Below are 19000 nucleotides of genomic sequence, written 5' to 3'. Positions count from 1 at the left end.
ATTAGTCGATATAAATGACAATGTCGATTATTTAAAATTGTCGATTACAAATTTCATTGTCAACTATTCGCTATTTGTAGCAGCACTGCATTACACAAAGTGCTGTGGACAGAAACACAATGGATTATGGGTAAATGGTTCACTCACACGGGTTACACTTAACTTAGTTTGTGTCTCCAAAAGTGCCTAAACACAACAAATTACATATTTCCTCAGTAAATATCAGTACTTTCCATGTTCAAACATCATCCAGACAAAATTAAAAGCCTTTTAAATCTGCAGCTGTTTCTATCATTTTTAGAGATAATAAAAAATAATAGTTGACTAGTCAAGTAATCGAAACAATAATCAGCAGATTAGTCGACTACCAAAATAATCATTAGTTGCAGCTCTAGTGTGAATTGAGTTTTAATTTTTGATAAATTTCATTATTCAGGACTTTGATTGAATGTATCATATAGCATGCAAATTTACCAAGATAAATATTTTGGTACAACTGAGGAAATATCACAAATGCATGTAATGTATTATTATGATAAACAATATTAGTTTTACAGCAGTAGTAAAATACAATATTCCACACCTGTAGAGTCTGGGAAGTGAGCGGCTGTGTCCTCCTCCCAGTCCATTTAAAGAGCCGGTGGAGTACTTCCTCTGTCGAGGGGAGGGCTCCATTGTGGGGTCACCGTCCCGGGCCAGCAGCCTGCGCCCCAGCCTAGGACTGGAGGGCATGCTGGCCGCCCCGCTCGGGCCACGCCTCAGAACGTCGGCCGTGTAGGAGGAGGAGCCGTTCCACATGGTGAGGAGGGAGCTGGCCGTGTTCGGGCGTCGGCCATCGGTGGAGGTGCTGAGCAGAAGGCTGTCCTGTGATTGGTGGCGTGTGCGAGTGTGGGTGTGAACCGGGCTCATGGGTCGTTCGGATTGGCGAGGAGATGGAGGCATGCTGAGGCTGCTGGTGGGGATTCTGACGGAGAGGGGTGGACGCTCCTGGAGCAGAGACGCAGTGGACAGTGGGCTGGGAGGTGGGGACAGGCTGAGGTACCGGTCTGCGCTGGCCCGTAATAAACTGGCCTCCAGAGCAGACTTCCTTCGCTGCAGGCTGTCCATCAACTCCTGCAGCTCTGCCTTTGAGCGCGTACCACGGATGGTGACCCCACCCACTGCGCTGCCATTGGTGTGTAGCTTTGTGCAATCTGGAACAAAAGCAAACATGAGGTAAAGGTATTTACAGAGGCGCAACTACATACATTTTGGGGTGTATGCAAACGTAGTATCTGAGATACGTTTTAAAATCGTCAGCGTCCTGTCATTACTTTCCCACCGCGCTCCGCAAACCAGCAAGCTGATTGGCTGTTTCTCCAGAGAGGAAATTTATTTGGGGCTTTGATTTGGCGCCTCCTCTAGTGCAGCGCCCCTATGCATCACATACGCTGCATACCCCCTTTTTGCGCCACTGTATATTCATATAACAGTAGTTTATCAGTTATCAATACAGAGAGTCATGGGACATGAACAAGTATGTCCGTGACCAAGACCACCCACTGTGCCGCACACAACACTGTGGATCAAAAAAAACGTTAAATGCCTTCAGAAATGTCCCATCCATCTGCCACCCACTATGAGGCCTCACTCAAACTGTGATCATTTACGTCACCTTGTCACGAGCTCACTGTTCAACCTCTCTCACACGATAACACCTCATAACCCAAGCAGGTGTGGCCAATCTCAAGCAGTCCCTGCTGTACCATGGCATTGGCAGTGCAATAACAAGTAAGAATTAAATTTCCTAATAAAGCTACAGTGGTGCTTAAAACTTTGAATTTTGAAACTTTGTGAACTTTCTGCATAAGGTGTTTTTAACCAAAAGGATAAAAATCAGGTGTGAGTGAACATTTAAAGAATTTAAAGATCAAAGAAATATCAAAGTCTGATCAGAAAAAGAGTTGCTGATGTTTTCAGGCTTGAAAAGATTACAAATCCTTTTCTATAGAGTTTGGACTCTCTGCTCTACTGCAATGCCCTGCTAACTGTTTAGTAAAACCACTCCAGATGATCCAGAATGCAGCAGCAAGTTTGGTCTTCAACCAGCCAAACCGGGCACATGTCACCCCGCTGCTCATTGAGCTCCACTGGCTACCAGTTGATGCATCAAATTCAAAACTCTTACAATCGCCTACAAGGTGATGACAGAACAGGCTCCTTCCTACCTGCACTCACTCCTGAAGACTTACGCTACCTCCCGGCCGCTGCGCTCCTCCAATGAACGTCGCCTCGCTTTACCAAACAAACATTCACACAAAGCAATCCAGACTGTTCTCATACAGAGTTCCCCAATGGTGGAACAAACTACCTTCCACTACCAGATCAGGAGAATCTCTCACTATCTTTAATAAACTCCTGAAGACAGAGCTCTTCAAAGAGCTCTTACTCTCCTAACACCTCTAACTAACTACCTTCTACTACCAGATCAGGAGAATCTCTCACTATCTTTAATAAACTCCTGAAGACAGAGCTCTTCAAAGAGCACTTACTCTCCTAACACCTCTAACACGCTAACTACTTCTAACCTCATTTCCTTCTTCCCCTCCATCACTTTTGTATCCCCTTATTTCCCTTCAACCTCCTTTAGGCCCTATATAAAGATGTTTTTACCTTTAACTTCTTTTACTTTTGTACTTGAATATTTTAAGTCGCTTTGGACAAAAGCGTCTTCCAAATGTAATGTAATGACCAATCTACAGTCACACAGACGTGTACCAATGGAGGAAATTCAAGGCCATTGTTACCATCTTGCCTTGACTGATTGAACAATAAATTTTGAATAATAGAGATTTCTTTGGAAAAATGTCAGGATATCTGTCCATGAACTGAATCTCTACAGAAGGTGGGTCACGTAGCAAGACAACAACTCTAAGCAAACAAGTCACTATACCACAAAATGGATCAGGAAGTTAATGTTTGTAACGGACAAGTCAAAGTTCTGACCTTAATTCAATAGAAATGTTGTGGGAAGACCTAAAGCGAGCAGTTAGGCCGAATATTTTTGACTTATTTGTTTAACTGGGTTCTCTTTTCTACTTTCAGGACTTGCTGATGATGTTTTAGGTCATATTTCTGCAGAAATATAGAACATTTTACAGGGTTCACAAACTTTAAAGCGCCACTGTACTAGTAAACCTGTAAAGGCTGCATAACTGCTTAATGTTAAATACAGCAGATACAGTATCAGCCACACTTGAGTGGAAACAGAACCAAGATGATTGAAAGCAGATATCTGAGGTATTTAAATTCGTATGGTTTGTGACTTTCATTACACAGTAAATACACTATTTAGCAACTAAATGGAAAGCAACACAAATTTTGCAACTGCTGCATGACATGCAGTAAACTAAAGTGTTTCACACTGCAAATGAACTGGACCGTGGTTTAGTAGATCAGGAGCAAGACCAGCTCGTTCCCTCAGACCAAATTTTGTTCCCTTGTTCAGGGACCTGGTTCGTGGCTCTTTTTGCTCCAGCTATTTTGGTTGAGATCAAACAGAACAGTCTGAAAGTTTGGACCAAACAAGGTAAATGTGAAGTTGCCACCAAAAAAAAGTCACACACTCTAACATTTCATTGGACAGTCTTTATCTTTGATTGCTGTATGCATCCACTGTGGCATTGTTTCTATAATCTTCTGCAACATCACACGATTTATTTCAATCCAGTGTTGCTGGATTAATTTTTCACCAAGATCTTGCAGCAGCATTGATGATGGTAGAGTCTGACCAACCGCTGCACAAAGCAGCTCTTCTCCATCCAGCACATCCCAAAGATTCTCAATGAGGTTAAGATCTGGACTCTGTGGTGAACTCTCTCTCAATCCATGTGTGAAAATGATAAATGATGATCTCATGCTCCATGAACCCTGAACTCTTTCTCTATTGCAGCTCCATCAGTCCTGATATTGTTCCTCTTGGAATTTGCTCGTAAAACCCATTGATGGGAGAATAACCTGGTCTTTATTCAGTATATATATTCAGGGAGTCAGCTGACCTCATTCTTTCAGCACATACTGTTGCTGAACCTAAACCTGCAGCACCACCAACTGCAGCATCAACCAACCAACCAACCAACCCCACATCATTTACTCACTTAAATCCAGGTGGAGACTTTTATTTATGGCCAGGTAGTGTAGGTTCACTGGTCAATATAACAGCTATATTTGCATATAGGTGCATTCAGGATCCTCAGTTCCAATCACCACAAATGGAATGTAATCACAGACAGATGTTTCACTATAAAATAAAATTTCACACCAAACTACTCTGAATCTATAAAATACTTCCTGAATAGGTTATGCAGACTCTTATCAGTGGAGTTCCCCTTTAACAGGAAATATAAACTGCACTTCTGCGAGTAATGAAATGTTGCCCTCTAACAGCGCTGATACAACAGCTCTTTGTCTGAGAGGTTAGTCACACATGCAGAGATTAGCAAAACACTCTCCAAATATACGGAGGATAAAAGCAGGGTTCTGCCTTATCTGAGGTTTTGCTGAGGATGAAGATGTTATACGAACTCCGCCTGCGGTTCTGACTTCACCACCGCTGACCAGAGAGATCACAAATCCCTTTCTGATGATTCTGAGCCCAAAACAAACATGAGGAACGTGGAAAAATATGTTTCTTCTAAAAATGGAAGAACGCAAGCAGTGCACGACAAGCATGAATGCTTTTGAAAGGGAAAGAGAGAGAGAGAGAGAGAGAGAAAGAGAGTCTGGGTCAGAACTCCTGCAGGGTACAGAGTATAATGCGTGGGAGATGTGGTCTCTAGAAAAGTGAACACACATTTTTACACAAAAACACAGACCGTCTGGTCGTTTCACTACATTTTACATTTTATTACCTATAAATAACAATAATTTAACTGTAAACTGAGATATGAAGACATTTTTTTCCATTATTTACTTTAAAGCTGTAAAATATATTAAAATAACATGCTACTTGGACATACAAAGTCCAGACTAATAAGTATAATAAAAGTTAAAGTTTGTGCTTATTTTATAGATAATCTAACATTCAGACAAAGGCAGATGTTTATATTGTTTACTTATGTTTTTGATTTATTTAAAGGAACAATCAGTAATAAATGTGAGCGAGTGTAACGTTGGAGCAGGCGGGAGGCGGACGTAAAAGCAGGTAAGACCAAAGAATTTATTAATAAACAATTAAATATATAAACAAACAAACAGGGAAAGAACTAGAAAATGTATAAACATAAACAAACAGGGGAAAACACAAAGAGCTAAACTAAACAGAAAATGAATAAACAGGGCTTGAGATAAATATACAAAATAAACAAGAGAACATAAAGAAAAGGAGAACAAAGGAACGTAGAGATAACAATGGCAAAGAACGTGGAAAGACAGACAACGGGAGTTGGTGCAAAGACCGACAGCAAACATAGACTAACAGGTACTACATATAGTAACATGAAACAATGAACACCTGGGGAAAGGGCGGAGCTACAAATTACAGACACGTGACGGAAAATTACTGGGGAAACACACTAGGAAACGCTGAAACACAGGGGAACAGAGCGAGGCCGTGACAGCGAGTGTGTGAAATGGCTACAGGAGTAAAATTCACCTGTTTCAGAAACACTGGACAGTGTTTTCTGCCCGACCCGCTCCTCCCCAGATGCAAAGCTCACTCGAGTTGCCAGATTTACACATGGGGCTAGCGACAACGACTATTATTCTGTAGCTGATCATTAAATATATATGTTCAGTGTTCAAAATGTCCGAATCTCTACTACGCTAGTGGTGGTGATAAATTACCCAGCTACAGTTAGTAACCTTACTGAAGCTTAGTGATTACCTGTTCAGAAGAAAAAATAGCCAACTTGCCCGTTTACATGGCTGCAGAAAACTGTTTGCATGCTGTTGTCTATACCTGGCAACCCTGAGTGTGGGAATGGGCCTGGGGAATGTTGGTGGGCAGATTCTGAGGCTACATCCCACACAGATTATCATAACATACCACACAGTTCAAATAAGAAAATACTGGCTGAAGCTCTGGTGACAAGAGATGTATCAAGCATATTACCTTAATATCTAATGATACATCCTTATCATGTTAAGAGTCTTTACAGAAAATATAATTCTTAATGTTCCTTTAATCTAAAACTAAAATATATACCATATTTTTTAACTTTTATAATACTACAGATGAGAAAACAAGTCTATAATTATCTAACTAGACTAACTTGCATTATTTTTAACATATGTATTAAAAAGTATAAGTAATTAGCACTCAATATCCTGAATAGCCTTATCGTATATCGTGTTTTATCGATATCATACACCCGCAGTAGTGTTAATCCTTACCTGTGCTGCTGTAGCCCAGTGAAGGCCCTGCACTTTTCTGAGGCAGCATGCTCTTCATTCTGTTGGCTTCGTCTAGATCCCTGAAGCAGAAGTCAGATTCAGTCGGACGCAGTGTACTCCCTGCAGAAAAACAAAGAATATATTTATATATATACACACACACATTCAAGACGTGACACCCTGCATGTGACACAAACACACACTACAGCATTTGTTATCAGTATGAAAGAATGCAGCTCTATAAATCTATTCATTCACCCACACTTACCCAACACTGCATTAGCAAGGCCCTTACACCTATTCATTCATATAATTATCTAATCAGTCAACTGTGTGAAGGCGGTTTTGTGCACACAGTCATGCAGATATGGACCTGCAGCTTTAGCTCATGTTCATCAGAAAGGGGAAAGTGCTTTTAGTGATGTTGAGCGTAGTATAGCTGTTGATGCCAGAATAAATTGCTATAAGGCGCACCAGATTATAGTGCGCAACATGAATTAACATCTATTTTCTGGTCTATTTTCATGCCTAAGGCACACCAAATTATAAAGTGCATTATATGACACTAGTAAGGACTTCTAATTCAGCAGGTCTCACCACTGGGTGGTGGTGGGGAGTAACTAAGTGAAGTAAAGCTAAGTAAACAAAACTGTAATTCTTAAAAGCTAGTGCTGGATGTTAATCTACACAGATTTCTGTTTTAACAGATTAAAACTTAAAACTGTTTATTTAGGTGATCAAAGCACTTCTGTTTATTTACAGTAAGCTTAGATTCCCAAATTTCACCAGCGCTAAGGCTGAAGCATTAGCATTAACCGCTAACCACTAGTGATAGTGGTGTGTTCCATGATTCAGAGCAGCTAATGCTAATGCTGCTCCAGCAGTGCTAGCAGGGGTTAGCAGCAGGCTAAAGAGCTAGCATTTAACGCAGTGCTAATACTGCTTCAGCCTAGTTGCCTCGAGCTAAACTGAAACTCCTGTATTACGCTGATAAAATTCATACATAAGGATTTAAACACCAGATTTAAAGGTGCACTGACGATTTTTGGGAAAAATAAGAAGATTTTAAGTGTGTCTTATAGTGCGAGAAATACAGTATTTATAGAACTGCAGATCTCCTGAGATTTTCAGCGCAACCGGTTCGAGAGTTTATTTATGGAAATGAACTAAAGACATCAAAAACATTAATTGAGCGTCTGTTCTGCAGACAGAAACACATTATTGATTATTGAGAGGTCAGTGAAGAATGCCCAGACTGTCTTGAGTAGAAAAAAATGCTTCAGTAACAGATAACGGTTCTGTATATAACTGTATTGAGTAGAGAATCATCTCAGAATGCACAAAACCTCCAACCTCGGTTCAGATGTGCTACAACAGCAGAACGACCACATCTTGTCTCACTTTTCACCAGCAGCCAAGAACAGAAAGCTGACATTGCAGTGTGCACAGGATAGACGGTATGGTTAATCATATTCTATTGTTATTGCGTGATAACGCTTCAAATAACAGAAATTATTCTATACTGGATTACCCGTGTGCAATCGAGCAACAGAAGGAGCTCTTCACGCTACAGACTGTGCTCACATGGCATACTGTAACTGGGCTGGAGGCAGAGCGAGGTAGAGGTCCACAGTAACACTTCAAACAACTTCTACACACTAACTACTTCTTAACCCGGGGAAAAGGTTTGCAGCTAAGGAAAGTACCAAAAATTTTTTAGGTTAAAACTAAATTAGGATTGCTGTTTGCAATCAGCAGTGAAAGTCACGAGAGAAAAAAGGATTAGCCATGCTGTCTCTCAGTGGGTAGATGGCGATCTTTTCACACATCACTCCCAAGGTGATGGCAGTTAGCACAGGCAAATTAGAGGTGCTCTATCAAAGCTGGGTCACTGCGCTTCTCGCCAAGCATGGTGGCTACACAGTAATGCTCTATCAGTGGAAGTTGGAAAAGAGTATTTACCTTTAAAGGGAGTCCTAGTAATTGGGTTGGGTAATTGACCGTCCAAACTGGGAGGAAAATGGAATAAAATTAGATAAAACTAACTTTTTTAAGAGATTCAAAAGCACCATCACATATCACTTTTTGTCCATATTGTGCACACCTAACACAGGCTTACTAAAACTGGGTGGCTGAAGACTAAAAAAACTAAACCTAATCCAATAAATCCTGATGGCATACTGTTTGCCGCCAACAGCTTTAACCCATGGACCCAACTGCCTTGTGTCAACTCTCCAGTCTGATAAAAGTGGTGCAATAGTGCCCAGCTGGCTCTATAAATACAAATCAATCATCACTTAAATTCCACAGCCTATTTGAGTATTGTTGCTGACCATGTGAATCACTTAAGGCCACAACATATCCATCTTCAAATGACCGCTTCCACTATAATACTGAAATTTATTACAAAGAGAATTTATTAAAAAGAGTAATTACACACTGATTTCATGAACAATACAATGATTTCAGTTTTCTTCAGTGGCCTTCTCAGTCATCAGATCTGAATCCAATAGAACATCTTTCGGATGTGATAGAATGCAAGATTTACAGTACAACATAAAAGTAGTAATTGAATGCAATTTCAAATGGATTAATCAAGATTGTACATCTTTACATGCAGAAGCTGCCAGAGGAAATTTAAGTAGAGAAACTTATGGGACATTCCAGGATTTTGCTACATTTCCATTCCCACCACTTAAATCTCAAATGTGTTTGAAATTTGTGATTTTTTTTTGTGAAAAATGTACTTGTTATAAGACAAACTGTAAAATATGGTGGAAAAATAAGCTCCTTAGATATTATTCAAAAGACCGAATACCTTTGGACCACCTCAAAAAATGGCTGTTTTCTCTTGTCCCACTCATTGGGTGACCAACTCCTTTGGCAAATTAAACAATTAAAATAAGCTCTAAATAAATGACTTCCTCTTGTATATTGTTGATCTGCATCTCCTTTACTCATGAAAACAACTTCTTTGGTCTACATTGTTTTGCATGTTACAGTTTTTATGATATTAAGTTGTGTCCCACAACATGCGCTCAACCCTGTTACCATAAGGAGTTTTACCTGCAGAGAAAGAGTTAAAAATATTTGTCTACTGGCACAAAGGAAGTGACATCACAAGGACATTTTCTGCCCACATGGCAAGACCAAGAGTAAGTGCTCTAACAATTTTCATGATTTTTTTCTAAATATGTTTGTCCAAGTTGTTTGTGTCACTCAGTGAACTCAACCCTGTTACTCATACTGTAAGACTAATAATGAGTAGAGTCAAATTTACTTTATATACTTATATAACCATGTTTGTCCTTGATCTTGTATACATAGCTAAATTTTACAGTTAGCATCTGTTCCTGGGGTAAACCACAACTTAGCATAGATTTACAACCCTGTTACTCACAACCCTGTTACTGTAAGTTACCAAATATATTGCATAATCTAATTTAAAAAACTGCTTTGATACCTGAGCTTGACGAATCAAACTTTTTGATAGTGTATTACCTGTATCTAATAAATATATGACTAAAAATTATCAAATTGAAGATCAAATTTTTAGAAGTGATCACCCCTGAAATGTACCAAAATCCTGGAATGTCCCTTGTGCTTCTATTTATGTTTATGTAACTAAAATGAAAGAAATTTGCTATTATATTTAAATAGTAAATAACTGAAGCTGTTTTATACAAGCCCTACCAAGTACTGTGTTTTCTTTTTAATTCAGTACCTAGTGGATGCCACTGGCTTGAACCAGATTAAATTCTTTGTGACAAACCGCAATAGTTAGTGCACCAAGTTATGCATGTGGGAGCTCAATGATTGGTCGGGAATTAGGCAACGACACAAGGGTGTAGTCACTTTTGTACTGCAAGAACGAACATCTGGTAAAACAGATTACGTGACCTCATTGTGCTGCCACTGATGCTCTGATGATGCATTCCCTCATTTTGGTGTGGACCAACATTAAATTGTGTTCAGTTAGAAGGTTCATTAGAAGAAGGTCAAGGCCTGAAAACCCAGGCAAAATAAACAGGTAAATATTCTATATTTAATAATTATGTAGAAACTGACAGGAAGTTATGATTCTACTGTTTTTCCTAAGAAAACATTAAAGTACCCTCTTTTTTTAGGGTGAATAGAAGCAAGACACAGAGTCCAACAGTGAAGTCATGACCGATGGTTCTGAAGTTACATAACAGATTCCTTCAAGGAGTCACTCAGACCCACTTTAATTCTTCCACACTCCTCCAGAAAAGAAGAAAGCCAGAAGAAAAGACTTTAATGACAATACTGAGTGGAAAAGCAGACGCAGAACGGGAAAAGCTCAGATTTCAACATTCGCCTGCATTCTCTGAAGGGGTGAACACCACTGAAGCTTTCACCAGAAGTGAAGCCATGCAATGCTTTCCTCTCAAGTCTAGGACAAGTTTTCCAATCATTTTAACAGAAATTATATTTCAACTTTCAAATGCACACATTTCACAGCGTACTAAGAGCTTCTGAACCAATCACAGATCTGAACCAATCACAGATGAGTTCTTTGGGTTTTCTAATGAAACATGGCATTCACATAATCACACAAATATGCTAAATTCAATTTAGACAGAATTACTGTAGTGTTGCTGTAGCTATAGAATATAAAGTTGATTTTAGATGTTTTACCTGCTGATAGTTGTTAAAAGGACAAGGGCCTTGCTAATTTAAAATGTGTATTACTATGGGGTCTAGAATAGCATGTTTTTTATTTAATTTATTTCTAATTTTCCCCAATTTTCTCCTAATTTAGCTAGGCTAACTATCTCACCTATTCAGCTGCTAATCAGCTATATACCCCTTATCACTAGTGATGCCACAACACAAGGAGGGTAAAGAGCAGCACATGCCTCCTCCGACACATGTGAAGTCAGCCACCACTTCTATTCCAATGCTGCTGAGTAGCCAGCTCGCTCAGAGGAAAGCTTAGTGACTCGGTTCTGATACAACAGCTCACAGATGCAGCCTTGTGCTTATTTCCATCACTCTAAAAGTAATGAGGGGAAAAATGCCATCTACCCACCCGGAGTGAGCAAGGACAATTGTGCTATCTCAGGGCTCCGGACGCTGTTGGCAAGCTACATGACCAGGATTCAAACCAGCAACCTCCTGATCATAGTGGCAGCACTTTAGACCGCTTAACCACTCGGTGCACCCGTAGATTAGCATGTTAGCCACGGTGCTAAAAGCCACCCTTTGCAACGATTGAAATCAGTTATTGCTGCAACTCCAGTTCTGAAATTTCAACTAAAAGCCTGTTCCCAGTAACCAAGTTACAGCAGTAACACACCCACATATTATTACTGAAATTTTATTTTCTTTGTTAGAGCAAAATGAAACATTTGGCTGAAGACTGAATGCAGAATATGTTGCATGCTTTCATTAATTGTGCCATATTTTTCACTATTGCATGAACAGAACAGCCTAAATGTACCTTTTGTCCTGCTTTTTTAACTAAAATTATACCACTATACCACTTCCAAAATATGTATTTTTTTTTTTTTATGTTTTTGCCTGAATAATTTTAGTTGCCAAAAATTTGGTGCATTCCTAAAAGTTACTACCCTAATTGTGATCGAGTTAGAGTTTTCAGATAGACAGATAGATAGATAGATAGATAGATAGATAGATAGATAGATAGATAGATAGATAGATAGATAGATAGATAGATAGATAGATAGATAGATAGATACTTTATTTATACCGAAGGAAAATTTTAGTACAATGCCTATTACAGTTGCAGCTGTTAGGAAAAGTATAATCAGTACTTTGTTTTCTGTTTGTTTTGTGCAGCTCCAGAGAATGACTCCACTCCACTGTTTGTGCAGATGTGTGTGTTATCCAGCTCAGCTGATTAGAAAGCTGCTGACTGCAGAGTTTTAAAGAAAAACACCAACGTACAAAAAATCAACAGAAAACTACTTAAGACTGTATTTTCCCCACAGAAAATCCCACCCACATAGAGTCATAAAAACCAGAACCACATCTATGCTATAATATACTACATCCAGACGCGTACGCACACAAAGACGGAGAATTAGAAAGAGAGAGAGACACACATCTCCTGCCTCAGCCTCCCACTCCTGCGCTCTGTGGCCGGCTGGAAGGAGCCTCCACAGGAAGTGAGGGATCATTTTACTCCGTCAGCGACACAATCCTTCACCATGAGTTCACCATCTCCCACCACCTGAGAAAGATTTGGCTTTTCCCTACAGCAGACACGAACAGTTACAGGGGCCCAGCATTTACTTGCCTGGCCCCCCAAACCCAGAGGGAGGAGGGTCCCCCAAAAGACTAAGATTCCATGCTTGGTGAGAAGTGCTTCTTAAAGTCTCACCAAAATCCAAATTTTCAATCAAAGTGCTGTTACACTGCAGACAAACTGAACAAGGGTTAAGTTGATTTAGACCAAGACCACCTCTTTATAGGGGTGCTGAAAAAAAATCATTCTTTAAAGAATCGTAATTCCTAGCCTTGTCGATTTTAAATCGATTCAAAATGTCCCGAAATCGATTCAAAAATGGGTTTAGGTTTTATTTTTTGCCGCTTCTACTTCCGACAGTACTGTATACCAGATTATGTGTCCACAACTCTACAGTAAAACAAAGAATAAAGTGGGGAAACCTCTGATTAATGCAGACAGACTAGCACTTACGCGTGACTCCTGGACTAGTCGTATGTTTAATATTTGAGGTTCTATATGTTTAATATTTAAAGGAACATTTTGAAAATGTAGCCACAATGCAATATGGTTAAAAAGACTGTGACGTGATGTGTTTTATTTTTAAGGTTAAGTTTTAAAGACCACAGGCACAGTTCTAGTTAAGACCCGAAGTGAAATCTCAGATAAGCAGAGGAGAAGGATGGTGAGAACAGTCATAGTCAACCCACAGACCTCCAGAGCTCCTAAGACCTACAGCATCATCTTACTGCAGATGGAGTCACTGTTCATCATTCAGCTATTCAGCGCACTTTACACAAGGAGAGGCTGTATGGGAGAGAAATGCAGAAGAAGCCTTTTCTGAGCACACGCAACAAACAGAGTCGCTTGAGGTATGCTAAAGCTAAAGCACATTTCAACAAGTCAGTTTAATTTTGGAATAAGGTTCTGTGGACTGATGAAGCTAGGGGCTACTGTTTAAAATGTGGATGTTATTTTGCATTCATTATCAGCAACTGTGCCGTCCACTGTGGGTGGTAATGCCATCTATAACATATTCCTGGTACACATGTAATACTGTGGATTGAAGAATGTTAAATGCCTACACAACTTGTAAATGTAATGTCGCATCCACAACTTATACAGATGTGGATGTTCTCATACTATTCCCTATATAAATACACACTCATGGATTGATTGGGTTTAAATCTAATCAACAAGATTTGTCCCTAATTCCAGACGCTGTAAATCAGCCAATATAGACAACCTGAAATGAAAAAATCACCCAAATCAGAGACACTCGAACCGACTGCCACCTTCCATCTTATCTCTGTAAGACTACTTACAAAATCTTTAGTAAAGTGATTTAGTAAAATGGAATAGATTCATTTAATATTAAATGGCCTACAAACTCCATAAAAAACTCATATAAAGAACAAATTTTGTTTACTGGCAGATTAATAATCAAAAGTTTATACAATAACTGTATTAACTGGACACTAACTAACTCAATATTCACCTGAATGACTTAAGCTTTAAGCCAATAAGTTCAAGTGCAGCATCTCTAACTGCGTGCTGTGCCCATAATGATCAATTGAAATGTACTTCAAGGATTGAAGGAGATTTTATGACTTTATGAGAGTTATTTTAATGTTTGGATAAATCAAGGCCTTTACAATATCTAATTAATGTAGATTAATTTGATCACAATAATGCTGGCTAGTCTTTAGAGAAGGGGGGGTGCAAAAATTGTCCATTGTGTCATCTGTTGGAAACATGCCCGTCTGTTTTCTGCAAATTTTTATATTTTAGTACATTTTATAAGCCAGTGATATATGTGTGTTTTTGGTGTGCTGGTGGTTAAATCACATTAAAACATCCAGTATTATATCCATACATTAAACATACATGTCCAGGCAGAATATTATCAACTTGTATTAAAGTTTAAACAGGGGATCGGGCAGAGGAAACTAAAATGAGGCAGTACAGATCTACTCCAGGACCAGGACTGAGAACAATCTAGTTTAGGTAAACACCACTCAGAGTGTAATGATTTCCAGCTCTTGTCAAACAGTCTGTGCAAGAGCTTTCTGCAGTGATAACACAGGATGAAAACTGAACCCAGAGACTTCAAACAACACCACTGATCCACACAGCGTGTCCTTCATCATCTGAAACTACAGCAGCTACGACATTCAAGCAGCCGAGTATTTACACTTAGTTACATGTAGCCTATCTAACACATTTATTCCCAACTTTTTCCCACAAAGCTACATGAGTATGTGAACTTAGTCGTGTGAATAAAATGTATGAGTATACCCTTTGTCCTATGCTATGTTTTATTCTTGTGGGAAAAAAAGTTCTGAAACTTTCCATCAGTAGATCAACAAGTCCTAGTTATATATTTTTATTTTATATGATACAAAAATAAGAGACAATAAACAACAAAAACATGTATAAAAATGCCATAACAAAAAACTGTATTTATGTGTTAAATTGTTTTATGTATAAAACTTATTTACTTATTTATTATTTTCACTAAGAAGTAAATCAATAAAACAAAACTTTTGTTCATGAACGCCTAATTTTTTCAGCTGAATCGACAAAACAGAGAATACTATAATGATAGAAATGTTTGTTTGGTCACTATACTCTACCATGTCCAACAAATCAAACAAAAGCCAGAATATAAATATAAAGAAATAACTGACAGTTAGGGTTATCTATCAACACAAAATATAACCCACTGTGTTATCCCATCTGTCACAGTCTGTGACTGTTTACATAGGTTTTCATTTGGGTCAGAGTTCAACAGGCATATATATATATATATTCAAAATGTCAGTGTGACACAAACAACACATCATCTAATAACAGACACTTTTATAGGTTTTAGTAATAATCAACTGTGGTAGCTTTATTCTAACATGTTTCCTTGAAATAAAGGGGTCTAGTCAAGTGTACAATTAGATGACCCACAAAAAAGTCCATATGAATTACAGTATAACAGTAAAACACAATAACAACTATAAAACAAACTTAGCACCTAACTGTGCTCAGTGGAATTCTTTATTTTACTGTATTATGCTGTATTACTGTTAGAAACACATATTTTTACTTCACATTAACTTCCTACTATTTTGTTTTTGTGTTCAAATCCAGCCAGATAGAGATGGTCCCGGGCCCTATCAAACATCCTGGTTTTAGAATGAATATACTGTATATATGTATATATATTAGGGGTGTCACGATTCCTTAAATCCTCGATTCGATTTTATTTCTGATTTTAGGGTCACTATTCGATTCTCGATTTTTCTTTTTTTTCAGCAGTTTTAGATTAGTCAATGGTCAGTCATTGGTCATTTGCCCCCAACCAGGAAACGCCCACAACCATACTTGATTAAAGCCCAATAAATGTGTCTTTGTAATTCTCACCTTGTTGCTGCCATACACGCTAGACACCTTCTAAAGAAAATATGTTCAGGCGGTATAGGGTGTTTAATCCCACCCGATTTAAGTCGTAACTGTAGAAGCTCCGCTCTAGTGTACTTATACAGGCACATACTCAGAGTATAACCTACTCCAAACAAAAACAAAGTAAACACATACACAAATATACGCAAAGAAAATACGAGCTGTTTGGACTTGCTGCCAATGCGCGGCGCATGCGTACAGTACAGATTGTACTGCTTGTCTTCAGCAAACTGTTTGATGGCTTTCTTGTGCATCATCTTCAGCCATGATTGCCCTTTTAATGATCTGACATTAATAGCCATGAGCTAAGTTATTTTGAGAGTACAACAAATGTACACTGTTATAAAAGCTGGACAGTGACTACTTTACATTGTATCAACGTGTATATTTAATGTAAGATGAAAATATAAAATAAAATATTTACAAAAACTTGATGTTTACTCATTTTTGTAAGATACTGTATGTGGCTTTGCAGGAATTATAGCATATTTCATTTATTAGTGTGAATATAGTAGGCAATCACATTTTTTGTTTTTCTTAAGTCTGATTCTTCTTCTTCTTATTATTATTATTATTCCACCCATTTTTCCAACTCTAAAACATGCATCATGAATGAGGATAGTGGGCTTTTGAATAGGTCCAAAAGTATTTGAGCAGTAAGCGTCCAAAGAAACCTAAAGTGGCCAAAACTGTCTCATAGGAAAGCATTGAAACGTGTCTGGGAAAATATTCAAATCAGCTCTAGCGGTCACATTTTTCAAAATATAAAGAGCAAATTTGGCCAGAAGTCATAAAAACGAATCAGCACTGCAGTCTCAATCAGTTTCTGCAGAAACTTTAATATAGTTATAATAAAATATTGTCCTCTTTCCACTCAAAAAATCTTAAGCACTGCTGCTTTAGGTTTTAGTCTCTTCAGCTACATTTAGTCACTTCTTCAGTCATTACTATTAATGTGAAGTACTCAGCATTAATCTTCAGAGCTGCTTTTTTGTGTCTCTGAACTAAAAAACAGTCTTTAACCCGGTCAACTGGAACACACGTGATCTCTGCTGAGAGAATCTACCGCGTTGTTTTGTTAACGTTATTCATTTACTACAAAACTACAGACTCACACACACACACACACACACACACCACACACACTGACCCGCAGCACGACCGACCGCTAACGGTGAGGAAACTAGGGCAATATCTGCCGCTAATCTCTTCAAAATGTGTGGATTAAGGCGGGTAACTGTCAGTGGTCCGTAAAACTGGTAGTGTTGTTAGTGTTATAATCTCTATCTCTCTCTCTTTCTCTCTATTTCCCTCCAGAGTCCAGAGTCAGTTAATTACAGAATAAAACACCCTTAAAAACTTATAACTCAGTTAACTAGTAAACCTTAAGAGAAGGATATAGACTAATAATAATAAATCAGCCTCTCTCTCTATCTCTCTCTCTCTCTCTCTCTCTCTGCTTCTCTCAACCAAACCTAAAGCCCACCAGCCTCTCCTCCCCTCACCAACTTCTATCTCTCTCTATCTCTCTTTAACTAGCTGTCTGTAAGTCAGAGGAAATCCACTCACCTCGCTTTGTTTTGTCCCATTCACGCTGCTCAGCTCTGTGATGAACTGCCCCGACTCTCTCTCTGTTGCTGATTTAGCATGACAAAGGGAACTGGAGGAGGGAGGTAATAGTCAAAGCTGCACAGCCTTATGGCTCTTCACACACTCTCTCCACACACTCTCTCCACACACTCTCTCCACACACTCTCTCCACACACACTCCTCCCCCCTCTCAGGGCTGGACCAGAAGACTGCAAGTCCCCTGTTTCGGGGTGGACACTTAAACTCTGGATCTGGGGGGATATATCTATATATATCATCTAAATGACCCGGAATCAGGTCATCAGGGTTTGATCAGCTGGTCTTTTTCCTCTCCTCTTTCCTACTTTCCACCCCCAACAACCAAAAAAGTGTTATACAGACCACTTCAGCATGCTAACACTACCTGCTTATATAGATGCCAAAATTGACAGAATCACATCTGTGAATCCCTATTTACCCAGCCCACCTAAAAATTCCTCTTCATTGGGTCAGCTTCATTGCTTCACAGTTACTCAGCCAGTACATAAACAGGGTGCACAGTACAGTACAGTCCATCCCACGGGTATACCAATATACAGACTGACTGATATGACATAATAAACTCAAGCTGAATAAAGATGATTAACCTTAAAAACCTTAAATCTTGTTTTAAGCATAGCGTATGTTTTCCTTTTGTTTGATGATGGTTTAGCCAATCTACATAATGATTAACTTGACCAAGCAAAGGGCTGTAGACCAAAAGGGCCGGTTGGTTGACCATCATGATCATTAAGGTTATTATTGGTCCAGTGCTTCACAGTAACACAATACAAGAATACAAGTAATACAAGAAGAGAGATCACTACTGACCAGGGTAACCTCCATCCTACAGGCAAGCCAGTAAACAGACTGAGTGATATAACACCATAAACGGGGAAAAACAGCTCAGGCTGGTGAAGATGGTTGAAGCTGGATGATGATTTTAAAATTTGGCCAGCATAGGATATATTTACCTTTTGTTTGATGGTTAAACCAGTCTATAAGCTTGATTGACTACCAACAACCAACCAAGAAAGGTCTTGTCAACCAGCATGAGCAGCATGACCAATCTGGTTGACCAGCATGACTATTACGGTTAAGCTTTTCCACCAGCATGTGCAGCAAGACTTGGTGACTTCATCACTAAGTTGGTCACTCAACATGACCAGAAAGAATTGTTTAGTTTAGTTTTTTTTCTGCAGGGATGTGATGCAGGCCGTACCAGTATGCTGAAACTAGCCTATACAGATGCCAAAATGGACAGAATCACTTTTGTGAATCCCTCAAAACATGAGACAGTTCTTCAACATCTAACTGTCAAAAAGATTAACCCAACCAGAAGTAAGAGTGGCCAAG

At 39.0% G+C, this 19000-nt stretch overlaps 1 protein-coding gene and 1 long non-coding RNA gene across 7 annotated transcripts in view; both read right to left on the bottom strand.

Annotated features, from left to right (window-relative positions):
* LOC125784827 (uncharacterized) overlaps positions 1-9894 on the bottom strand; it is a 45718-nt gene extending 35824 nt beyond the window's left edge. The window contains exon 1 of the long non-coding RNA XR_007427426.1: positions 9202-9894. This is a non-coding gene — a long non-coding RNA (uncharacterized LOC125784827). The remainder of the gene's footprint in view (positions 1-9201) is intronic.
* The window catches only part of phldb2a (pleckstrin homology-like domain, family B, member 2a), a 53564-nt gene extending 35824 nt beyond the window's left edge, over positions 1-17740 (bottom strand). For 3 of the 6 annotated variants that reach the window (XM_049468603.1, XM_049468604.1, XM_049468605.1), the window contains exons 1-3: positions 17606-17739; positions 6373-6492; positions 584-1193 (exon numbers count right to left, since the gene is read on the bottom strand). In XM_049468603.1, coding sequence (XP_049324560.1) covers positions 584-1193; positions 6373-6430 — 668 coding nt within the window. In that variant the 5' untranslated portion in view covers positions 6431-6492; positions 17606-17739. Of the gene's footprint in view, positions 1-583; positions 1194-6372; positions 6493-17605 lie in introns of all 6 variants that reach the window. The other 3 variants (XM_022681509.2, XM_049468602.1, XM_049468606.1) reach the window with 2 other exon arrangements.
* Between the last annotated feature and the right edge of the window lie 1260 nt (positions 17741-19000).

Source organism: Astyanax mexicanus, chromosome 20 (assembly GCF_023375975.1).
Source record: "Astyanax mexicanus isolate ESR-SI-001 chromosome 20, AstMex3_surface, whole genome shotgun sequence".
Taxonomy (NCBI): domain Eukaryota; kingdom Metazoa; phylum Chordata; class Actinopteri; order Characiformes; family Acestrorhamphidae; genus Astyanax; species Astyanax mexicanus.
Note: the sequence above shows the minus strand (reverse complement) of the source record. Positions and strands in the feature narration are given on the sequence as shown.